The 21,376-nt window shown below is 28.2% G+C and overlaps 8 protein-coding genes across 13 annotated transcripts; 4 read left to right on the top strand and 4 right to left on the bottom strand.

The window, feature by feature from the left end:
• Positions 1–17: 17 nt before the first annotated feature.
• Positions 18–2,225, top strand: LOC143346574 (uncharacterized). Of its 2 annotated transcripts, none has more exons than XM_076774793.1 (8): positions 18–176; positions 613–779; positions 850–1,007; positions 1,068–1,147; positions 1,235–1,507; positions 1,607–1,897; positions 1,986–2,035; positions 2,112–2,225. In XM_076774793.1, the coding sequence occupies exons 1-8, from the start codon at positions 155–157 to the stop codon at positions 2,118–2,120; spliced, it is 1,050 nt and encodes a 349-aa protein (XP_076630908.1). In that variant the 5' UTR covers positions 18–154; the 3' UTR covers positions 2,121–2,225. The 2 variants fall into 2 exon arrangements, with proteins under 2 accessions (XP_076630908.1, XP_076630907.1); XM_076774792.1 differs by having other exon boundaries at positions 19–176; positions 1,983–2,035; positions 2,112–2,223.
• A 567-nt stretch (positions 2,226–2,792) lies between these two features.
• Nac (GDP-fucose transporter nac) lies at positions 2,793–5,100 on the bottom strand. Its single transcript, XM_076774794.1, has 4 exons — positions 4,093–5,100; positions 3,748–3,952; positions 3,545–3,683; positions 2,793–3,482 (listed from the first exon to the last, which is right to left on the bottom strand). Exons 1-4 carry the CDS (start codon positions 4,158–4,160, stop codon positions 2,893–2,895), a joined length of 1,002 nt encoding a protein of 333 aa, XP_076630909.1. The 5' UTR covers positions 4,161–5,100; the 3' UTR covers positions 2,793–2,892.
• Positions 5,101–5,178: 78 nt separating this feature from the next.
• Positions 5,179–9,448, top strand: Adipor (adiponectin receptor). The gene is made up of 8 exons (XM_076774787.1): positions 5,179–5,371; positions 5,918–6,195; positions 6,337–6,435; positions 6,514–6,685; positions 6,805–7,202; positions 7,316–7,480; positions 7,554–7,673; positions 9,324–9,448. Exons 2-8 carry the CDS (start codon positions 5,950–5,952, stop codon positions 9,393–9,395), a joined length of 1,272 nt encoding a protein of 423 aa, XP_076630902.1. The 5' UTR covers positions 5,179–5,371; positions 5,918–5,949; the 3' UTR covers positions 9,396–9,448.
• A 185-nt stretch (positions 9,449–9,633) lies between these two features.
• On the top strand, positions 9,634–11,561 carry LOC143346627 (uncharacterized). 2 transcript variants are annotated; one of them, XM_076774895.1, is made up of 3 exons: positions 9,634–10,902; positions 11,219–11,362; positions 11,431–11,561. In XM_076774895.1, exons 1-3 carry the CDS (start codon positions 10,555–10,557, stop codon positions 11,485–11,487), a joined length of 549 nt encoding a protein of 182 aa, XP_076631010.1. In that variant the 5' UTR covers positions 9,634–10,554; the 3' UTR covers positions 11,488–11,561. The 2 variants fall into 2 exon arrangements, with proteins under 2 accessions (XP_076631010.1, XP_076631009.1); XM_076774894.1 differs by having other exon boundaries at positions 9,634–10,908.
• A 1,004-nt stretch (positions 11,562–12,565) lies between these two features.
• D1 (D1 chromosomal protein) lies at positions 12,566–16,279 on the bottom strand. Its single transcript, XM_076774897.1, has 3 exons — positions 15,968–16,279; positions 14,452–14,694; positions 12,566–14,198 (listed from the first exon to the last, which is right to left on the bottom strand). The coding sequence occupies exons 2-3, from the start codon at positions 14,674–14,676 to the stop codon at positions 14,070–14,072; spliced, it is 354 nt and encodes a 117-aa protein (XP_076631012.1). The 5' UTR covers positions 14,677–14,694; positions 15,968–16,279; the 3' UTR covers positions 12,566–14,069.
• Positions 16,280–16,892: 613 nt separating this feature from the next.
• Positions 16,893–19,130, bottom strand: Snf (U1 small nuclear ribonucleoprotein A snf). The gene is made up of 3 exons (XM_076774386.1): positions 19,029–19,130; positions 18,656–18,897; positions 16,893–18,582 (listed from the first exon to the last, which is right to left on the bottom strand). Coding segments are annotated over exons 1-3 (702 nt in total). The 5' UTR covers positions 19,030–19,130; the 3' UTR covers positions 16,893–18,123.
• A 30-nt stretch (positions 19,131–19,160) lies between these two features.
• On the top strand, positions 19,161–20,400 carry LOC143346356 (swi5-dependent recombination DNA repair protein 1 homolog). 4 transcript variants are annotated; one of them, XM_076774389.1, is made up of 4 exons: positions 19,161–19,241; positions 19,588–19,803; positions 19,896–20,100; positions 20,171–20,400. In XM_076774389.1, exons 2-4 carry the CDS (start codon positions 19,673–19,675, stop codon positions 20,357–20,359), a joined length of 525 nt encoding a protein of 174 aa, XP_076630504.1. In that variant the 5' UTR covers positions 19,161–19,241; positions 19,588–19,672; the 3' UTR covers positions 20,360–20,400. The 4 variants fall into 4 exon arrangements, with proteins under 4 accessions (XP_076630504.1, XP_076630503.1, XP_076630506.1 ...); XM_076774388.1 differs by lacking the exon at positions 19,161–19,241 and adding an exon at positions 19,357–19,455; XM_076774391.1 differs by lacking the exon at positions 19,161–19,241 and having other exon boundaries at positions 19,357–19,803; positions 19,899–20,100.
• Positions 20,394–21,239, bottom strand: Mrps18c (mitochondrial ribosomal protein S18C). The gene is made up of 3 exons (XM_076774392.1): positions 21,059–21,239; positions 20,681–20,888; positions 20,394–20,612 (listed from the first exon to the last, which is right to left on the bottom strand). Exons 1-3 carry the CDS (start codon positions 21,194–21,196, stop codon positions 20,521–20,523), a joined length of 438 nt encoding a protein of 145 aa, XP_076630507.1. The 5' UTR covers positions 21,197–21,239; the 3' UTR covers positions 20,394–20,520.
• Positions 21,240–21,376: the final 137 nt, after the last annotated feature.

Here is a 21,376-nt window from a genome sequence, read left to right as displayed (position 1 = left end):
ACTATACATATGTATTAAATTAATGTTCCGTAAGTATTACAACACAAAAAGCAGGTCAAATTTACAGTTAGGTAAACACAATGCATATTTTCTCAACACCGTAACGTAACATTATTGATATTTAATTGCTCTAATCAAATTAATTTATATATTCATGATGCGTTACGATAACTCTCGTAAGTATTGTTCGATTCGACTTATTGTAAACAAGTCGAACTATTTATTTAAACATAACCTTCTTAATTTTAATATGTACTTACAATTATTATCACTAATGAATCTTGTACAAAACTTTTTAAAAATATGTCATATGTAATAAATACTTGTTATTATCGCTGCCGTTTTTTTTTTTTTTTTTTTTTCTTCACATGTACACAATTTAGTACCAATAACAACTAATACTTTCAATAAACAATTATCAGTTTCAAGATCTTTCTTTTCTAACCTAAATCTTTTCTTAATATTTTAACTAAATAAACAAAGTTACTTATTCAATAATGATAATTTAAGATTAAAAGGGGAATTTATGATAATATGGTTTTATTGTTGTTTTAATTATACATAATTGATTATAAAACAATCTGTATCGATAAACCTCTTTAATTTTAAAAGGTCCAACAGAAGAATGTCCCTTGACTAAAAATAGAAGTTATAAACATAAGTTAAGTATATATTGCGGAGATGGATTAAAATTCATTATAAGCTGTTTTACCATTTTGACTATTTCTATTACAACAACATTAATTTTACAAATATTTTACACGGAGAAACATCCTCAGGTATATACATCATTGTAAATAGAAATGTAATAAAAATATAAAAGTCATATACAATATCGCTTTGAGTTAGGATTATGCAGGAATTCATGGTGCAGTTGCAACCGATTATACAAATTGCTCACAAATTGGAACTAAAATATTAAGAAAAGGTGGCAATGCAGTAGATGCAGCTATAGCAGCTACAGTTTGTATGACGGTGGTAGCACCACATAAAACTGGTCTTGGTGGGTAAGTCATATTTGGAGCTGCATTAATATTTGTTAAATCATCTTCTAATTATAATTTTAGGGGTGGCTATATTATGATATATAACCATAAAGAGCAAACAAATCCAGTTATTATTGATTTTGCCAATAACACGATCGAGGGTACATATATTTAGATAATACTTTTAAAATAAATGGTCCAAATTTATTTATAAATGTTTCATAGTATCTGTGTAATTTATACATCAGGTACTTTTGCGCAAAATAAAATGCGCGTACCAGCTGTATTACAAGGATTAAAATATGCACATACCTTAGAAGGTAAATTACCATGGAGTGAAATTATCAAGCCTTCTGTAACCTTAGCTAAAGAAGGATTTGTTGTATCAAAGGAATTGGCAACCGAAGTATCAAAAAACATTAATTATGAAATTTTGTACGGACACCTTAGTGCAGGGGACATATTAAAATTACATAAGCTTGGTGATATGTTAAATGCTGTAGCACAACATGGCACTAATGGTACATTGTGTGTTTTCACTGTATTAACAACAGTGAAATTGTAATTTTATCAACTTTTTGTAATTCTGATTTGCTTAAATGTTGTTCTTTTTTTTTCAGTGTTGTACAATGGAACTTTTTCACAAAAACTTCTACACGACAAAGATCAACTTTCAAAGTTGTCGACACAATTAGCAAATTATAAACCTCTTGTATATTCAGCAAAGAAATCGAGCTTTTATAAACATGCAGTGTATTATCCTCCACACATGTCATTGTTGGAGTCAATGATTGTATCTCTAAAAAATCTTAAAATATCTATGGAAAATGTATCTGCAACAGAAACACAAATTCGTGTAGCCGAAGCATTGATACATTCTGTTTCGATTCAGTCGCAATTGAAACAACATGGTTTGCAATATTTGTCATATCTTTATCTTTATTCTATAATATACATTTTACAGGAGTATTAATTTTATGAAATAATAAATTATAGCAGAGGAAGAAAAATATACTGGAGTCATGGCAATGGATTGGAAAGATACTTATGTTTGTATTATAACGTTAGTATTACAAACTATCTATATACATTATTTAACAAATTAATAATTGAGATATATTATAGTGGGCTTAGTGCGCCATTTGGTCTTGGACACATGTCAAATGCTGGGTTCCTGTTAGATAAAACTGATACGAACAACAGTTTATCTATGCTCACACCAATCATTTTTCATAATGAAAAAGCATTATGCGGTTTGCGAGGAATATTTGGAACAGACGATACATTAATTATTGGACAGTTATTATATAATATTATAGTACGCGAATTAAATGTTTCCGAAGCAATTGAATATCCAAGGTAAAAAATCTATTTTATACTTTATATTATGATGGAGATGAAAACATTATTCTTCGACTGAATAGTTTTATTGTCCTTAGGTACTATTTCTTATTAGATGGGCTCGCTGTAGAAAGCGATCAGAAACATTCTGTAAGTATTCTGCTACGGAATCAATTAAACACAATGGTACCAGCACTGTATGTAGATACTGATTTAGTATTAAAAAGTGTAAATGCTATCGTAAAAAGAAAAGATTTAATGTCAAGTCATTCGGATAGCCGAGGAGGTGGTCTTGCATCACGATTTTAAAATTTATTTTTTATTTTATCTATTAAAAATTCGTATTATTTTATTAAAATAATTAATTCATAATTATTTTCATTTACTTATTTTTATACAAATTTTTATACAATAAAATTTTAAATACTATCTACACTAGTCATATAACTATAGATTTTTTGTACAACATCCAATGTAAAATAACTGTACAATTTAGTTATTCTAAATACATATAGACATAAATAAAAGTACATATTTATTTTTACATTCTCTCGTTCATATTTTATTACAGTTTTAACTGCTTTCTTTCCTCTCTGTATTCTTTGCTTAAATCTAGTTGTCTTAATCTGGCATACATTGCACTAGCACTAAGCACAATTGCATTACTTGTCCACCACATAAATGATTTTTCTTCGTTGAACCAATAAGTTGCCAAAACTGTTTGTGCACAAGCTTTAGCAGTTCCACTAATGTTATGCGTCAAAGGGGATGTTATTTTTATTTGGAGTGCAGTAACATAGCCAATAGCAAACCCACAAATACCACCAATAATCATAGCAGTCCAAAAAGACAAGGATCCAATTTTATCATAATTATATACTGCAACATGTTCCCCATTTGCTACCATTAATGGAAGAAATATAATAACACTGTACGCATTGTTGTAATAAGAAAGTAACCAAATGTCTTGGTTTAGTTTAGGAAGAACTTGCTTCACATGAATGGAATACAGAGAAAGTGTTAATGATCCAAGTACACCAAAAATTGTTCCTACAATAGATAAAGAACCTGCAATATTTTCCTGGTCCACACCAAGCCAAAATCCAATCACAAGAAATCCACAGCATGCAATACACTTTATAGAAGTCTTTTGACCTGTGAAATTATAATAATTCATTATATTCATTGACATGGTTATTATTAGTAAATATTCTTACCAAGTATGAGATATGTGAAAATAACATTAAATACTGTTGTTAATGAACGTCCCACATAATAAAATGCAACACCAACATATTTTAAACATAAATTATTAGTTGCAATCATTCCAGTAAATAAAAGAGACAATGGTAATACCTATAAATATAACAATTGTAAGCTCATACTTTTCATTAATATTGTTTTACGTTGTAATCGTTACCTTTCTAAACGTTTCCTTATTATATGGATTTCCATTTGAAAACTTAATATATGTTGGGAAACACTTTGATAAATTACTAAAAGTTGCATATATAATTAAACTTACTATACATTGACACCATGTTACAAAAAGTGGTGCGTCCAAGTTTATAATACTGTTGGATAGAAGAGCTTTGTTTATAAATACTGTTAATATAGATACTATCCTGCAAAAATATTCAACCGTATAAATGAGATTGTCATTTTAAAACTATAAATTTTTCTGTGCTAAGAATTTCCCGTGATATAAATAAATAATATTATATTTCATTAACAACTATCAACATGGGTTGTTTTTTTAACTTACCAGTACATCATAACTACAATTGTGATGTATAGGAATTTTGAAAACATTCTATCTTTTAACTCTGTCATTATAAATATTTGACTTAATCCGTTGTTAATAAATTCAAACACCGATTACAGTCGATTATTCCAACGTCCGATTATCGGACAACAACAAAACACGGAATAACAAAAATGAAAAAATATCAATGTATCGACCAACTACCATCGATGTTAATCGATTCATAAATGACAAAACATCGATATAGTCTTGATCAAGATACAATCTTGACATATGTCAAGGTACCGTTACTAATTACATATATTTCGTGAATACGAGTGAAACTGTAAAACTACAAGGAAAATGGATACACGGCTTCAGTCTTTAATCGTTTGACGAATCTTTCTGTATTCGATTTCTGACCAAAAATTCCGAGGACCAACTATGTACATACTTTGATTCACGGTCACGTAGTTTTATGTATTTTAATCCTTTGTTAAAAATGAAAACACAAAAGGTTCGAGAAACTGTCAAAAAATTCATGGTCTACAGATAATGTAGTGTGTATTTTAAATAATAAACGTCATAAATAAATCACTTTATATTATTCGAATTAAGTTTTGCCACTTCTCTGTTAACGACATTCTACATAACAATAAGAATTATTAAATGGAAAATATATACACGTAGTGACTGTATACGTTAACTTGTGACAGTTTATTTCTCTGTTACCTCATTTTTAAATGTATGCATGCATCTGTATATTCAACGTTTAACAAATGGAAATAAAAGTTGTATAAGCTTACAAGTTTTTTACACCACATTTAAGTAAACTTTTCTATTTTATGCTGAATGTGAATGTAATGCTATTAGATGACAAACACCAAGTTCATAGGAAAAATAAATTTATTAAAATAATATTTTGAAATTTTACTATCATAGCAGAATTCACATTAACTGAATTACATTTTTCCTTTTGAATTAATTTTAATATAAATATTCGTATCAATGCATCGTGTGTATGACAAGTTGTAGAAAAATAAGTATACTACATGTGCATATACATATATGTATACATATAACAGCGATTGACTGGCATACAAATGTTGACACGTGGTATCTAGTATTCGGCTATTTTCGACATCTGTCGTAGCAATGAACAACTGAAAATTAGTAGTCGCAATAAAATAGTTTGTACTCACTAAAAACATGTTTTGAACTATTTATGTTTATTTATTATTGTGAAACTTCAAATTTTCTCGACGTAAATGTGAAAGTTCGAAGATTTGTCGTACGACGGGTACGTATTAAATATGTTTTGTATTCGATCGTCAATCAAACACTGTATTTATTGAACTATTACTCTAATTCTGTTTTTCGAAAAATCGTGTAAATTGTCAAAGTAATTTATCATTTCATAGTAAACAATTATCTATAATAGTCTACTTAGATTAACGTATTATTGTCAACATTCTCTTTTCCGCAATTGTTGAAACGTATGTTTTTTTTTTATCGTAATTCATTATATAAGAAGTCATGACCTTTTTAAGTTTTTACTATATCCTGACCATTGTTCAGTACGTTGTTGATCGTTTAAAATTTAACAAATTGTACAATTTTAAGCCCTGTAAATCTTGTGAACCTAGCATTATGTAATTGTGTAATTTTGTATTCCTTTTGTTTTTATTTAATTCCTGTCACTACATTTAGACACTACTGGAATTAATTAATTCATATTAAAAATAAATAATTATTAATGAAAAAATCTTCTATATCTGCCATTATATCATAAATGTATCTACATTAATGAACAATATTAATTAAAATTTCATATTACTTTTCCTAGAAACTCGAAGGTATTTATTGCAATTCAAAAACATGTTGCATTACGAGGATTTCATCGTAGAAGACAAAGGGAGTGATGAAAACAGTACAACAGAATCAGGAGTTCGTCATAGAATTCCATGGAGCGATCGTGTATCGTTAAATAGCGAAGTGCCAGGCTTGCATGAAGTTAAAGAATTGTTGGATGATGACGATGCAAGCTGTTTGGCAGAAGAAGAAGATGGAGTTGGCTGTCCTTTACCTTCTACTCCAGAAGACGATCATCTTTTGGATTGCGAGGTATGTAATTATAAACTTTCTATTGCATTTACAAACTTGAAATTTAAATATCCTATTGATTATTAATAATATAAAGCTGACAACCATAAACTTATAAGCGTATAATAATAAATAATTTACTTGAATGCTTTTGTGTTATAGATGACAGAGGTATTGAAAGCTGGTGTATTAAGCGATGAAATTGATCTTGGTGCATTAGCACATAATGCTGCAGAGCAAGCTGAAGAATTTGTTCGTAAGGTAAATATTGTATATGTGTGTTTATTTATAGTATTAGTTTAATTTTTAAAACTTATTGCTTAATAATTATTTTTAAAGGTATGGGAAGCATCGTGGAAACAATGTCACTTTAGAAATCTTCCAAGATGGTTACAAGATAATGATTTCTTACATGCTGGTCATAGACCGCCTTTACCATCATTTTATGCTTGTTTTAAAAGTATATTTCGAATTCATACTGAAACTGGGAATATTTGGACTCATTTACTCGGTAAGATTTATTTTACAATATATGATAATTACTATCAAATATTTTATCTACTATTTATTAATTGTTACTTATTTATTTACACATATGTGGAAAATAATAGTAAAAAATATGTTATACAGGATGTGTGGCATTTATTGGCATAGCTATATTTTTCATAACACAGTCTCCTATAGAAATACAATTGGAAGAAAAATTGGTATTCGGTACATTCTTTGCTGGTGCTATCATATGTCTAGGAATGTCATTTGCCTTTCATACAGTACACTGCCACAGCGAATGTGTTGGAAAGTTATTTTCAAAACTTGATTATTGTGGAATAGCTATGCTAATTATGGGTAGTTTTGTACCATGGTTGTACTATGGTTTTTACTGTGATTATCAACCTAAACTTATTTACTTATCTGTGGTCGTAATACTTGGTGTAACAAGTATTGTTGTATCATTATGGGAACGATTTGGTGAACCAAGTTACAGACCATTAAGAGCAGGTGTTTTTATGGGATTTGGTCTTAGCGGGGTAAGGCATACATATTACATATGTATATGTATATTATACGTAACGTCTAGCAAAAAATTATCAGTTACATCGTGAAGCATAGTATCGCATCGAGGAACTCTTAATTGTTGTAGGTAATACCAGCAGTTCATTATGCCATTGCAGAGGGTTGGTTTAAAGCAATTAGTCAAGCTTCCCTTGGATGGTTAATATTAATGGGATGTTTATATATCTTAGGTGCAATGTTTTATGCATTAAGAGTACCTGAACGATTTTTCCCTGGCAAATTTGATATTTGGGTAATTATATATTTTTTCAAACATATTTTGCAGTTAATAATTTGCCGGATTATTAAAATATTATAATATTTAGTTTCAGAGTCATCAAATTTTCCATGTACTAGTAATTGCTGCTGCTTTTGTTCATTACCATGGAATAACTGAGATGGCTATGTATAGAATGACAATAGGAGACTGTACAAATCCATCGCAGGTGATAGCTTTTTAACTATACAACGGATCTATGAATGTGTTGTTGAATTTCATCTCGTCATTTTATGGAGAAAACAATTCCTAAATCTTTGTATGTCGGTAGATCTGTACTATCAAAGAACTGCTGGAAACAATATCATAAAAATAAATGGTACATAAACTTCTTATATGTTATCACGACTAAAAAATTTTAAATAAAATTTATAAAGATTCTGTAAGAACAATAAAGTACTGTATGTGATAAAGAAGATTACTAAGATGAATTTATAAGATTTAATTAATATTTGTTTACATCTTCATAGATCTGAATTTTTGAAAAACAAACTTAGCTTTACATTAATCAATGATTGTAGGTACAATTTATTTAATAGTTACAAATATGTTATACAGAAAACAGATAACATTAAAATAACTTACCTTCATCGACCACCGATTTCTTGTTTCGTGCAGTTCTCTTATTAAGAAGAAGTTAATGAAAATTATGAATTATGAAACAAAGTACAGAGATATATGACAACGAACTTAATTATCTTAATTATATTAAGATTTAGGAACAAATTGTAACTACAAATGATTTTATAGCGTAAGCACTATAAAAGTTGTAATACATCTTGAACACAAACATTGTTAAACAATGAAAACTATTTATTATAATGATTATGGGAACTATAAAGATTTAACTTCTTTTGGATCACATTTGTAAGAAACGGTAATACTGGTTTTTCCAGACTGTATATATTCAAAAATTTATGTACGATAATTTTTGCACTCTAGCTTTCTGTTTCAAATGCTGGTTGCAGTTTCCATTTTTCAATATTAGTAAAATAATTTTTATTAATACAGTTCTTGTTAAATATTTTTAGTATTTTCTGTTTTCTTTCCTATCAACATGTATTTATCATGTAATATAAATTGCATTGCGACTCTGTTGATTTTTAATATAAAAAAATGTTGAATATTTCTGTTATTATTGTAGGGTCTAATACTTATAAAAGAGATACTGTTGAACTTTTTACATAAATAATTCTTAATACTGGTAAATTAATAAAGAAGGGAATTACGCATTTCACATGTAAAAAGACAATTATCCTACTTTATGTAATTTTTCAAAATATATTTTTCTAAACAAATATTGTAGTATCATTTCTAGATTACACAAATGTACTAGAAATATCTTTATCTAATATAATGAACGACAATCGAAATATTTGGAAATGAAAATAAGATTTAAATGTCCTTATATAGATTAAATTAAAAAAAAAAATTTAATAAATTAAAGATCTTTAATACGAAAAAAGAATTGTTTACAAAATGTATAAAATGTACCGAAGCATGACTTTGCCATTAAAAAGGATAAATTTCCATAAATGTTCATGTTTTAGTGATGTACCATTTATATTTATCGTCAGAACAAATGTTTCTGAATAATAATAATAACCATGACTTGTTAATTTTTTTATTTCTTTTTGTTTACAACTTTTCATCGTACCTTGATACCTAATTTAATTTCAGAAATAATTCGGGCGTTTATTTATATTGTTTCTAAATAAATTTTTATACGAATGATACTTGTAGGCATAAGTTATTAAAAGCTTCTTTATAGGCATGATTTAATAAAAAGTAGTATTCATAGAGGAATTAACTATTTCAGAGAATTATGAGAAAAATGTCCGGATCCGTGGAACAATGCTATATCAAAAATAAATATGATAAACGATATTAATATACAAACATTAATTATAATCATAAATAAAACATCGATTACATTAATATTAATATTTCAGTACATTATTTACAATACAATGTGTATGTATACGTCGTTTACAGCTACCATGTTGCTTAAACAAAATAGTAAAATTTTTTCTTTATCCATTTTCTTCTTGTCTTATTAATTTACGAGAAAATCCTATACTATAGGTAATGATATCCAGTAATGATACAGTGATAATAATTATAGTCGATAACGAAAATCACGTTCTACGCAAGAAAATCTGTTTTAATCGAACATTTTTTTTCTTCTTGTATACATTGTAATTGAAACACATATTAAAATCGATAGAACAGAACTCGATAAGCACATCGATAGATGGTACTGTTGCGTTTTGGGTAAGGTAAGGGTAAGCCGTAAGGCACAGTTCGATACGTAGTTCGCTCCATGTAATTCATGTAGAGTATTGTAGAGTATGTAGATGCATGTAGAGTGCATCTTGGAAGTAACGCAAAATCGCATTGCGATATTACAGAAATGAAATGTTAAATTGGACAAGAAAATGACAAGATTTTATTTGTGGGAAAAATGAAAGTCATGTATCAAAAAAATCTATCTGCCGTAATGATTAGCCAAAAAACAAAAACATGCAACTCCGTTGTCGACTACTTGCTATTCTTCTTGTAAAAGATTGATAGTTTTCAAGTGGAAATATAAAATCGAGAAGGTTCTAAATGGAACCATATGTATAAAAATCAAATTACGTTCTCCCGATGATGTGAAATTCTTATCGGATTTTCTATTGATAGTATAGAACGAAAATTTATCAAGATGCATAGTTATCTATTCGTTTACGAATCCAGACCAACAAATGCAATCTCTATTTTATTCCAGTTACATTTTGTAACTATGAATGTCTGATAAAGTGATATATTAGCATACTATGGTTATTCAGAGCACATTAAAGTAAAGTAGTGTCTGATACAATAATATATTAATGTTATTAATATATCGGTAACGCAGTAATTAATGTTATACTATTTGCACATTATGTTTACTGTTTTTTCTAGAACAAAGTAAACATGTCATATTGTACAATGTCAAAAGCTTAGATTTCTTTAGGATTAAAATCATGTTTTTCATAAAATCAAATGCAGTTTTTTGATTAATAACAATGAATGACATGAATATAACAAGCACCGCAAATTCAGTAACATCTGTGATGTTACTCAATAATAGCAAAAATTATACTGCTACAGTGGCAAATAATATATCCGATGAACCATCCGAGACTTATATGTATTCTACGGAAGAAAGTGTAACTAGTCAACAATTATGGAATGTTTCTAAGGCCACAACATCATTGCCTAATAGTACACTAGTATCATTTGATACTTCAAGCAACAGCATATATATGTCTACAACAACAGAAGCTTTCGATGAATTCGGTCCACCAGACGGAATAGAATACATTTTTGTACCACTTGGTGTAGTGGTCTTTGTTATTGTATTATCAGCTGTGGTATGGGTAGCGATATCACTTTTGTATTTAAATCATAATCTTTCTCTGATATTCATTTGCAGAAACAAAAGCATAAAATAAAAATTATGATCAAATTATAATGCTTGGATAAATATTTCTACATTAGGTATTATTACCTTTTTGCAGTATAGTCTAAGTTTCTTGATCAGTTTGTATCGCAATATTATATTTAAAGTTTTATTAATCCATAGCATTTTTTTGGAAAAAGCATAATTTTTTTTTATTAGCAGATTCTATATATTTTCGTATCACTTAACGTAATGCTCGTTATCGACAATATACTATACTTTTAAAGGTGATAATTATATCAAGAAAAAGAAAATTGGAACGCTTAAGGCACAGACTGATGCCAATGTACAATTTTGATCCTGGCGAAGAAGAAGAAGACGACTGGGAAACTGAATTATTGGAAGAGTGTTACAATAACCATCAAAGGCGTGTATGTATGATACTTACGATTTCTATGTTAATTAATTCATCATTAGTGCAAAATAATTGTTTTTATAGCAAGGATATCAATCTATGGATACGGAAGAAAATGCTGAACTTTTTGGAAATCATTAATAAAAATGACAATAGTCATTTAAAAATGTATTGTCTTCAATTCGACTAGATTATAAATAACAGTATTTATTAGATTTATATTTTCACTCGATGCTTCACCAAGTTGTATATATATTTCTCAAGTTAGAACAAAATCAAATTCCACAGGTTTTTTATAAAATAACATTTTTTGAAACATTAGAATGTTTTATCAAAAATTCTATAACACTATAGTAGAATTGACTTTATTTGTTATAATGTAACAATCACAAATTTAATTCATGCTTAGCAAAATAGTTCCATAATAGATATATGTGATAAAACAAAAAATAATAAATATTATTTTATCATTAGTATTCACTCTATACTGTTTATAACAGTTTTTTTTCCAAGTGTAAAATTTTTACCATATGCTTGAAAACTAATCACGTGTATGTGTGTGCGTATGTATGCGTACATATACACAGAGTGTGTAAAAAGTAAGTTCGTATACTTGAAGGTCTTATGGGTCTTATAGCAGAGAGGTGCATAAGGTATCTAATCAACATGGAGGGATTAATTTTAAGGTCCATGTTGATTATACAATTTTCGCTGCTCTTTGTGAGCACTGTAAATCCTACAGGTTTTGTATCTTACTTTTTAAATACTCTATACATACATGTATCCATTTCCTTTAAACATATATTAGTGAAACGAAATTTTCAAAAGTTGCAACGCTAAATGTTGAAATTTTGTTTTCCCACATGTAGTATTATAAAGTATTAAACATAACAATATTAGATAATCTATGATAAAGAAGAAATAAGTACATACAGTTTCAAATATTATGAAAAATTTGTCTTGAAAAAATTCTCTCAAATAAATAATTTAAAAATATTTATGATTGCATTCCATTCGTTTAGTGTAATGTCTAAACTTAATTATAAAATATTCTCTTGTGCTCAACCTAACCCAAACCTTTAATCAGGAAGAGTTATTTGTTATCGAGAATGCTTTTAAAACATTTGTAATCTCAAGGTAAAAAACAGTTTTAACTAAAATATAAAGTGTATACAGGAATTAAGAGAGTACCTTATAAGTTTATTTACTTTAATACAAATTTAACATTCACACATATGCTTGCGTCAAGAACGTCACGTTTACATATTCGAGTTTAATTAAAAAAGGATATTATTTGCACATAATACATATTAGTATTTTAATTTTTTTTTTTTCTATTTCTTACAGCATTATATCTGTATGAAATTATTTACTTTACGAATCATGATACACATACAGAGCAAAAAAGGTAACAAATATGATTTAATAATACGTTATATATATATATATATTTTTTTTTTTTTTTTTTTTTTTTTTTTAAATTTGCCTTATTCATTTAGACAGTATATGCGTACGTTTATACGGTCCGGACTGACGACAAAGTCGTAGCATCCATCTACAAATAATGCGAATTCAGAAATACATGTTTGTGCTTTCACTTATTCTTGCACATATTATATATACATGTGTATATTTATATATGAAACAAAGTTTGTTTCTTTCAATTTGTCCTTCCATAAAGCAGTATGTAAGGGAGGATCAATTCGGGCAGGAATTACTAATTATATCGAGTCACATATTTTAATCAACCTTCACGAGGTCTGTGTCTAATAAGAAATAGTACCTAATTGTCAACTTTATCTGTGTGTAAAGTTTTATAAAAATCAGAGTATTGAAAAATATTAGACACATACTTTCTTACTGGCTAATATTTATGTTTAATAATTAAACATGGTATTTGAATTGATCATCTCTCTGAAATACATCGTACTTATGAGACAGGCAAAATTCACATCTGGAGCAAAGATTTCGAATAACGAATAAAACATAAATAATTTCAGTTGCACATTTGTTCCATAAAAATTATAATTTAAAGTACACAAATAATGTTGTTTCACGTTGACTAAATAAAAAATTATCCGAATGAAAATTGTAAATAAATTCGAATTAAATTCTGCCTAACTCTAATACTTTTACAATTCGACTTACTATACCTCGGGGAACATTAATTTTTGTCCTCTAGGAGGAATTAATCACTGTGGCTACAAACAAGAACGCATGTCCAAAAGGAAAAGTGGTCTTCGTTAGTAGCGCCGAAGCTGGTTACTTTACTTTACTTTACTTTAGTTTACAGGGCAAAAATTAATGCTCTTTGGAATACACCTATACTATCATTCGGCGTAAATCCGGATCGTGTAACATAATTTATGAGATCTGAATTTTCAAGTTTCTTTCATTAAAATATTTATACATTTAGTTTCGATACTTAAAATATAATAATTATAAAAACACGAAGTAAATACTAGAAAGGAGCGTATTACATATTCTTAATGCAAGTTTTATGTGCATTTCATTCATTTTTCACAGATATAGTCATTACAAATTACGTTTCTTTAATAATTTCATTCGAACTTGAGCAGTTTTAAAAATAACGTTACCGCTTTACTATTTCAAACTGCAGATTATTATATAAAAAGCGAACTTAAAAACTTTAAATTTATCAATTTTTAAAAAACTTTCAAAGAATCAGTGTGATACATTGAAATTATTTCTTTATATTTAATTTAATTCTCTTCCTCCTCCTCCTCCTCCTCCTCTTGTTCATCTTCTTCTTCACCAGTACTTTCTGGTTTTTCTTCTTTCTTTTTTGGTCTACCACGACCACGTCCTGAAGAAGTTCCTTTAGGAGATTGCTGAAAATTAATTCATATTATCAATTACTACATAATTGTTCAAAATTCAAAAATTTTGCTAATACATGCAACAAAAATAAGTTTTCCTTTAGAAAATAATGTTGCTTTCATTGCTTAAACATAAAAATCGCTCTTTATACAAATTTGTTTTCTTTCTGAAATTAAGTTTCATTTATGTAACATTTTATAAGAGTTATCTTAATAGTTTGTTTAACTAATAATTAAGAAAAATAAAAAATTAATTAATACACACCTTCTTTTTGTGAGAACCTTTTGGCCGGCCCCTACCCTTTTTGACAGGTACAGGTGATCCATCATCTTCGTTATCAGACTTTGCAGCACGTAGTGCATTATTTTTGTCTAAACTAGGTCTCCCTCGTTTTTTAGGTTCTTTGACAGCATTTTTATCTCCTTTCGCCGGCCTACCTCGTTTCTTTTTTTGCTCTTCAACGATGGGCGATGAATTATCATCTGACATTTTTTATCCTCTTTATCACTGCACAATTACAATTTTAGTATAATATAAATACTTATGTAAAGATACAAAACAGTTTATAATTTATGTTTAGTAAATACAAAAAGGTACTAAACAAGCACAATGAAATAATTCTTTGGCTATTAAAATTTAAGATTCAATGGAAAAAGTATTCGACGAATGTAAAATGATCAATATGTATCAAGGGTGAAACTTTACGAATTGTTTTCAAGTAATTATGCATAAAACTTATGAAAAACGAAGATAAATTATCTCTCATTATAAAATTAATCATATTGAAACAACTGGTCGTGTATAATCAAAGATACTTATTCTTTTTAAACATAAATGCAGAAATCTTAATTTGCAATATAAAAAAAGATGCATAACAAAAACAAAGATAACATGATTACAATATTTCAAAGTTATATGGATAATATAGATATCTACAAAGAGAATAAAGAAAGTATATATTTATTGATCTTTACATCAACTCGTAAAAATTAGTTAATTCCAATTTTCAAATGTATTTTTACAATAAAAAAAATAACACTTATAGTTTATAGCAAATTCATAAAATAATAAAATTATAAAATAAGAATTTCACTGCACAGAGAACAATTTACGCGCCTCGAATATGCATTTGTATTGAATATCGTTGAACGACAGTTTCATGACTGGTTGTCTAATTGTTACAATTCTACCAGAATAATTATGCACAATTAATTATAACGAGCGATTCATTAATACGTATGTATGAAAACAAAATGCCACTACTTTTTACCAAACAACGAAATTATATGAAGTATTCTTATTAATTTACCCCAACCGTTTACAGCAATAAGAGAGTGCTTTCTAAAATTTCCGCGCCCGCCATTTTCAAAAGTATTATCCATACCATACATTATTCGTATTTCTGTACGAATAAGTACAAATAGAAATAAACGATTGTGCCAAGTTATTAACATGTTTAGCCTTAATTTATAATGAAAAAGAGTAATAATATAAGAGAATTACTATTAAACTTAAATGTAAAAGCATCACTTGGTTGAAAGGGACGCCATGATCGACAAATCATGGCAACGCCAGAATCGTGGTAGCGTCCATCAACGATCTCACGTTGTACATATAAGTAAATGAATAAGTATGCTGTAAGTAATAATCGGTTTAAATTGAAAGTACCACCAAAAAATTATTGAAAAAATAATCTGCAAGTTGTTCGATCTTTCATCCCCGTGAATACTCATTGAATGTATATTATTTACAGCAGCGAAAGACGTTGATAGCTACTCACCTCAAATTTCTCGTGTGTATGGAGACAAAGCAATCGTTCGGCCGGCGCGCGCGTCGTGGCGTGAGAAAACCGGGCTATATTTCTAATCCGTATAGTATATTAAAACACTCCGTATTTCCTTGTGTATCGCTTATACAGAAACTATCCAGGCTCCCTCTTTTTAATGTTCCTTTTAATACTACCTTCTACATCCACTGCACGAAGCTGCAACTCGAACAGAATTTACTGTACGAACAGGGAGGCACGACTGATCTGGAACAGACGGTGCACTGTAGTAGACCGATCGCTTGCTGCCCTAAGAAGCCGAGCAAACCCCCACTCCGCATACAACCCGCTAACTGTTCCCGCCAGAAAGTCATGATATTACTTAGAATTACAATCATTTGAAAAATCTTAAGAAATCTCCAATAAAGCGAAGCTTCCGAAAATTTCGATTATGAGTAAAATATTTTAAAAGAATTCTTAATAATAATTTAATATTCATGAGAGTCGAGGCATTGGTAATTTGGCGGGAAAGCAACTAAGTAGCGGGCAAATGTTAGCGAGCAATTTTGTTCTCAGTAAAAACTAAAATAAACTTTATATAAAATGAAAATAAAATCTATGTTGGAAGAGTGGTATACGGGTAAGAAACATATATCTCTATGATATTTACAATTTTTCATACATGTAAAATTACAAAATTCTAATCGGAAAACACAGTGAGATTGTAGCAAGATGAATTTAATGATTTAATCAGTTTCCTCTATTCAAGATGTCGGCTGTATAAATCGACATTGTTAATGGTGCTATATGTATATAGAAAAATAATTTCATTTCATCTCGTTTTAAAATACATATACATACATATAAGTTTGATTAGAACACTGAATATCAATAAAATAGGTATTTAAATAAGGATCAATTATTTTAACGTTCAAAAAAAAAATACCGTAAGATTTCAAGTAATTTTATTAATCGATCGAACAAACCGATGATTTAATGTTATAAAAAGATTAGCAACAAAATATTAACTCCTTACAAAGTTATCTATTGATTAAATGTCATTTATTGTAATTTGTATTGTTCTTTTCACGATCTGTCATACAAATAATACACCTTCTTCAAACTTATTCAGATAGTAAAATTAAAAAAAAATGTTTCTTAAACCTATGATTCTATTCTATCTTCCCTTCTCAGTATACTTTGTTCTTTTGAACTTGCTTTTGTTACTCTTCTCGAAAACAAAACTAAAACTGTATTCAATTGGAAACTTGATCGCGACTATACATCTTGTAATTTTACATTAATAATGTATTTCAAAGATAATTGCTGGTGAATTATTCTTAAATTTGAAATATATTTGGGGGAAGTAGTCGAGTTACTTCAACCGCATTTCTCGTAAAAAAATTATAATCGCTAAATTAAATATAAAATACTGACCAAGAACGATTTACGACTGTTTTATTACAATAACTGTTAATGATTAAATCTTTTGTTCATGAAAGCTAATAAAATAACATTTTTGGTTAAATAATATATTTGCATAATAGCTTAGAACTCGATCATTTTACCTTCCTTAATTAAAAAAATTTACGTTTTAGAAAGTTTACATGTTTACCGTTTCCTATTATATAAATGTAATTATACGTACAATTTTCATACTTATAATTTAATGAGCAATTTGCAATATTTTTCAAAATTATATTAATTTAACGGAAAAGCAAAATTATAGTTCTGTGGATACTTGTAAAAAGTTTGATTATAAATGAACGAATAAATATATTATTCTATAGTGTTTCATTGAAATTTGTATAAATTATTATGTAAATTTGAATTTTATATAAAAAAAATTGTTGCACTTTTTTAATCTAATCATTGTAAAACTAAGTAAAAAATAGTTCCATATAAATTATGTATTTTTGAAAAATGTTATATCTTTTAATTTCTATTTACAGTGTGAAATGTAATATGTATGTATACATTACATAAAATTTTGTACATGTATTGTTCTTGAATCTTTACAGTATATCTTCGATTTACGTTCGTAAATCTGTATTCAAGAAGTCTTTTAATACCCTTGGTTGTGTTTGCATAAATTTCTAGATAGATCTATTACAACACATGTTTTTTTTTCATACTTCGATAACATTTCCATACAAACTATATTATATATTTTATTTTTTCGCAAACGATATTTTCATCGCATGAGAAGGTGTAATTTTAAAACCTTGAAGAGCATCTTTCGCAGCTCCAGATTGAACTTCATTTTCGAATTCTACAAATGCAATATCGTGCCTATTTGGTACTAAACGTACTTCCTTGAAACCAGGAAACTGATTGAAGAGCATAGACAACATCATTTCGCTAGTCTCATCTGGTAAGTTTGTAAGGAATAAAATTTGATTTGGTGGTTGTTCGGGTACAGCGGTATTGACTAAGCCTGGATGTTGTGGCACACCGGCATGATAACCAATCTGTTGGGAATGTTTAGCTTGTTCTTTAGCTCTCTTTTTGGCACGTTTAGCTTCTTCGTCTGCTGCAGGAACAACTCGTTTTGGTTTTTTAGGTCGTTCTGCATAAGTGCCTTTTATTTTTGCAATTATATCACTGTCAGTCTTTGCATATTGTATCCTCTAAAATTAAGGTAATTACAAACATTATATTTTTATCTACTCATAAATTAAAATTACCAATTATAACACTTACCATTGGTTTGTCATAAAATGGAAAACCTTGCATCGATCTCAAAGCATTTGTAGCACTAGCAATTTCCTTGAAAATAACAAATGCCTGTCCGCGCATTTTTAATGTTTTTAATGCTACAATATCTAATATCTGACCAAATTGAGAAAAAATTGCATACAAGGACTTCTTTAATTCATCCTTCTTTATTTTTTCATTCAAATTATTAATATAGATTGTATTATTTGGTCTAATATCCATCGTCACTAGAAACAGAAACGTAATTTCTTTTAAAAAATATTTCAATGGTTGAGAATACTAAATCTTTAATATTGACAAATTGGTAGAGCAATCATAACTGTATAAAATTGGTAAAATATACTAAAAATAACAATACTTTTTGTGTACTGTAACAATTATGGTAAGTCGGCGTCAGTAGCTCATAGAGGTTAAGGCCGGTTCCGGTTAAAGCACACTGATGGACAACACGAGTCACCAAAAATCTAGAGTGGAAACATCACATTAAAAACTTTAGTAGATTTTATTTACATATAATTATATTCTGGAATTTGAACTTTTTAATAAAGGAATATCAACAATTTCTGAACATGTATGAATAATTGCGAAATTATTTTGCTATTATTACAACTTTAATATACTTAATTAGATATTGGCAATCTATATGCATTGATTATTGAACGTATATTAAGTCGTACGGTGTTTACGAGAAATTACGTTATTTGTAGAAAAAAATGTAATATAGATGTACCGTGCATAGAATATTCCGATATTTAATGTGTCATAAAATATATACACAATTAAAAGTATTGTCATACGCTGACTTTTATAATATTGATTTAAATTTAAACATCAAACTATTTTTATTGTATTATATATAAATATATGTAACATCATTTTTAATTATTTCAAATTATCTCTATGTATTTTTATTACAGCATCAAAATTTAATGTTACATATAAAATTTTCATAAATAATAATATCAAGGAAATGTGTGTTATCTCTGTATTATTTTCAAAAATATGAGTGCTAAGCCGTTTAAAAATAGTAAGGGTGTAAATAAACCGTTTCGTTCTCCATTTAGTACCCCTCGAAAGAACAGTACAGAAAATAATGTAAATATTCCAGAATTAGCTAGCCATGGAACACCGTTGTAAGTGCATATAAAACAATATTGTGTTTAAAATTTCATTTCGTGAAATATATGTTTTTTATTGATTTTTGTTATCTCTATTATAAAAATAGTAGAGTTTCTATATCAAAGAGATTGCTTTTTCAAACACCTCCTACAAAAAAACTTCATTTAAGCGAAGAAAAGTGTGAAAACCAAATGGATGTTGAGCAAGATAAAGAATTACGTCAGGATCAGTTAGAATCATTGAAAAAGCAAATACAAGAAAAACAAGAGTTAATTAATAAATTAAAAACAATATTGCTGTACAAGAAAAAGGTAAACATGGAAATTATACATTGCCTGTAAGGTACATTGTTATTATTGGATGAAATACTTATACTTGTAGAACAAAGCTGAAGATTTAGAAACTGCCATTAAAAAATGGACAGATGCTTGCCAAAATGTCCTTAAAGATTATCAAAATGATTTGCAAGAAAGGAACGGACAGTCTGCGAGCATGGCTGAAATTTTATCCACATTTGGTATAAAACCAGATACAGTTCATTTTCTCATTACCGACGATACATTCCATTAAAAATTGTTTTCGCGTGCCAAAGAGAAATAAATACTTTTGAATAGAAACTACAATATTATATTTATTTATTTATTACATATTTACATTTTATTTTCAATAAGATCTTTAAGCGGGTATGATACAATGAAATTTATAATGCTTTGACATCTTACATTCTATATTTAATATGGATGTGGTTTGAATGGAAAATATGGATCAAACAATTTAGGATCATAGACATATTTAGGATCTTTTGTCATATAGCCCATTAAACCTAAAACAAAGGAAATTTATAATAACAAATTATAAAAAAAACATTGAAATTAACTTATAAAAACAGACCTGCATTTTGTGCTTTCACTATTTCTTGTTCCACCCTCTTTTGTTTATAATCGCATAATCCAGTTATATGTTTTCCATAAATTCTACCTGTGTAACGACTTTGAAATTGTGACAATAAACGTACATTTTTAAAATCTGGTTCTATCTTGAATTTACATAAAATACATATTTTTGGCTTTTTCTTAAACGGATTTTCGGAAATCGTTGGCTATAAAAGAATTAAATACTTACAGTTAAATTAATTTCTAACGACAATCGAACAAGATAAAAAATAGTTCTTAATTTATTAGAAAAGAAAATATTTTCTGTTTAATGTAAATAATTTTAGCTTCTCGTTCAAAAACATTTAATGTATCGGTATTTACAATAAAATATTACCAAATCTGTATCAGGTGTCACATTCGCTGTTTGCTCATTAGAAGTAAATGCCTCGGTACTTTTATTGCGACATAGTAACGTTGGAATTCTATTCGAAACATTTCTTAAAGTTTGTGCCAAAACGAACGTAAAAGTCATTTTGTACTATTGAAAACGTGTGTATGCACTTGTGTAATATTAAAATCTCCCAGAGTACTCTCTATAGAGGCGAAACTCTTATCGAAATTTGTTATGTTCGTGTTCCTAAAAACAACCAAGAAGCTTATTGGAAGGGAGAAGACACTACGTTTAGCGAAGCCGCTAAACTTTAGTTTCATG

This window comes from Colletes latitarsis, chromosome 10, assembly GCF_051014445.1.
Source record: "Colletes latitarsis isolate SP2378_abdomen chromosome 10, iyColLati1, whole genome shotgun sequence".
NCBI classification, from domain to species: domain Eukaryota; kingdom Metazoa; phylum Arthropoda; class Insecta; order Hymenoptera; family Colletidae; genus Colletes; species Colletes latitarsis.
The sequence above is the reverse complement of the archived record's forward strand: the minus strand, read 5'-3'. Positions and strand labels throughout refer to the sequence as shown.

What these genes read in the sequence shown, in the direction of transcription:
- LOC143346356 (XM_076774389.1), top strand. Translation starts at nt 19,673, where the DNA reads ATGAGTGCTAAGCCGTTTAAAAATAGTAAGGGTGTAAATAAACCGTTT. An exon ending in GCTAGCCATGGAACACCGTT is followed by an intron (nt 19,804 to 19,895) that starts GTAAGTGCATAT and finishes TTATAAAAATAG; the next exon opens with TAGAGTTTCTATATCAAAGA. An exon ending in TATTGCTGTACAAGAAAAAG is followed by an intron (nt 20,101 to 20,170) that starts GTAAACATGGAA and finishes TTATACTTGTAG; the next exon opens with AACAAAGCTGAAGATTTAGA.
- Snf (XM_076774386.1), bottom strand. An exon ending in CATTTTATGACAAACCAATG is followed by an intron (nt 18,583 to 18,655) that starts GTAAGTGTTATA and finishes CCTTAATTTTAG; the next exon opens with AGGATACAATATGCAAAGAC.
- Nac (XM_076774794.1), bottom strand. Translation starts at nt 4,160, where the DNA reads ATGACAGAGTTAAAAGATAGAATGTTTTCAAAATTCCTATACATCACA. An exon ending in ATTGTAGTTATGATGTACTG is followed by an intron (nt 3,953 to 4,092) that starts GTAAGTTAAAAA and finishes ATATTTTTGCAG; the next exon opens with GATAGTATCTATATTAACAG. An exon ending in TTTCACATATCTCATACTTG is followed by an intron (nt 3,483 to 3,544) that starts GTAAGAATATTT and finishes ATAATTTCACAG; the next exon opens with GTCAAAAGACTTCTATAAAG.
- Adipor (XM_076774787.1), top strand. Translation starts at nt 5,950, where the DNA reads ATGTTGCATTACGAGGATTTCATCGTAGAAGACAAAGGGAGTGATGAA. An exon ending in TATTTGGACTCATTTACTCG is followed by an intron (nt 6,686 to 6,804) that starts GTAAGATTTATT and finishes TATGTTATACAG; the next exon opens with GATGTGTGGCATTTATTGGC. An exon ending in TGGGATTTGGTCTTAGCGGG is followed by an intron (nt 7,203 to 7,315) that starts GTAAGGCATACA and finishes TAATTGTTGTAG; the next exon opens with GTAATACCAGCAGTTCATTA.
- Mrps18c (XM_076774392.1), bottom strand. Translation starts at nt 21,196, where the DNA reads ATGACTTTTACGTTCGTTTTGGCACAAACTTTAAGAAATGTTTCGAAT. An exon ending in TGACACCTGATACAGATTTG is followed by an intron (nt 20,889 to 21,058) that starts GTAATATTTTAT and finishes ATTCTTTTATAG; the next exon opens with CCAACGATTTCCGAAAATCC. An exon ending in AGTGAAAGCACAAAATGCAG is followed by an intron (nt 20,613 to 20,680) that starts GTCTGTTTTTAT and finishes CCTTTGTTTTAG; the next exon opens with GTTTAATGGGCTATATGACA.
- LOC143346574 (XM_076774792.1), top strand. Translation starts at nt 155, where the DNA reads ATGATGCGTTACGATAACTCTC. An exon ending in ACACGGAGAAACATCCTCAG is followed by an intron (nt 780 to 849) that starts GTATATACATCA and finishes GCTTTGAGTTAG; the next exon opens with GATTATGCAGGAATTCATGG. An exon ending in CATAAAACTGGTCTTGGTGG is followed by an intron (nt 1,008 to 1,067) that starts GTAAGTCATATT and finishes TTATAATTTTAG; the next exon opens with GGGTGGCTATATTATGATAT.
- D1 (XM_076774897.1), bottom strand. Translation starts at nt 14,676, where the DNA reads ATGTCAGATGATAATTCATCGCCCATCGTTGAAGAGCAAAAAAAGAAA. An exon ending in AAGGTTCTCACAAAAAGAAG is followed by an intron (nt 14,199 to 14,451) that starts GTGTGTATTAAT and finishes ATTAATTTTCAG; the next exon opens with CAATCTCCTAAAGGAACTTC.
- LOC143346627 (XM_076774894.1), top strand. Translation starts at nt 10,555, where the DNA reads ATGAATGACATGAATATAACAAGCACCGCAAATTCAGTAACATCTGTG. An exon ending in TATTATCAGCTGTGGTATGG is followed by an intron (nt 10,909 to 11,218) that starts GTAGCGATATCA and finishes ATACTTTTAAAG; the next exon opens with GTGATAATTATATCAAGAAA. An exon ending in ACAATAACCATCAAAGGCGT is followed by an intron (nt 11,363 to 11,430) that starts GTATGTATGATA and finishes TTGTTTTTATAG; the next exon opens with CAAGGATATCAATCTATGGA.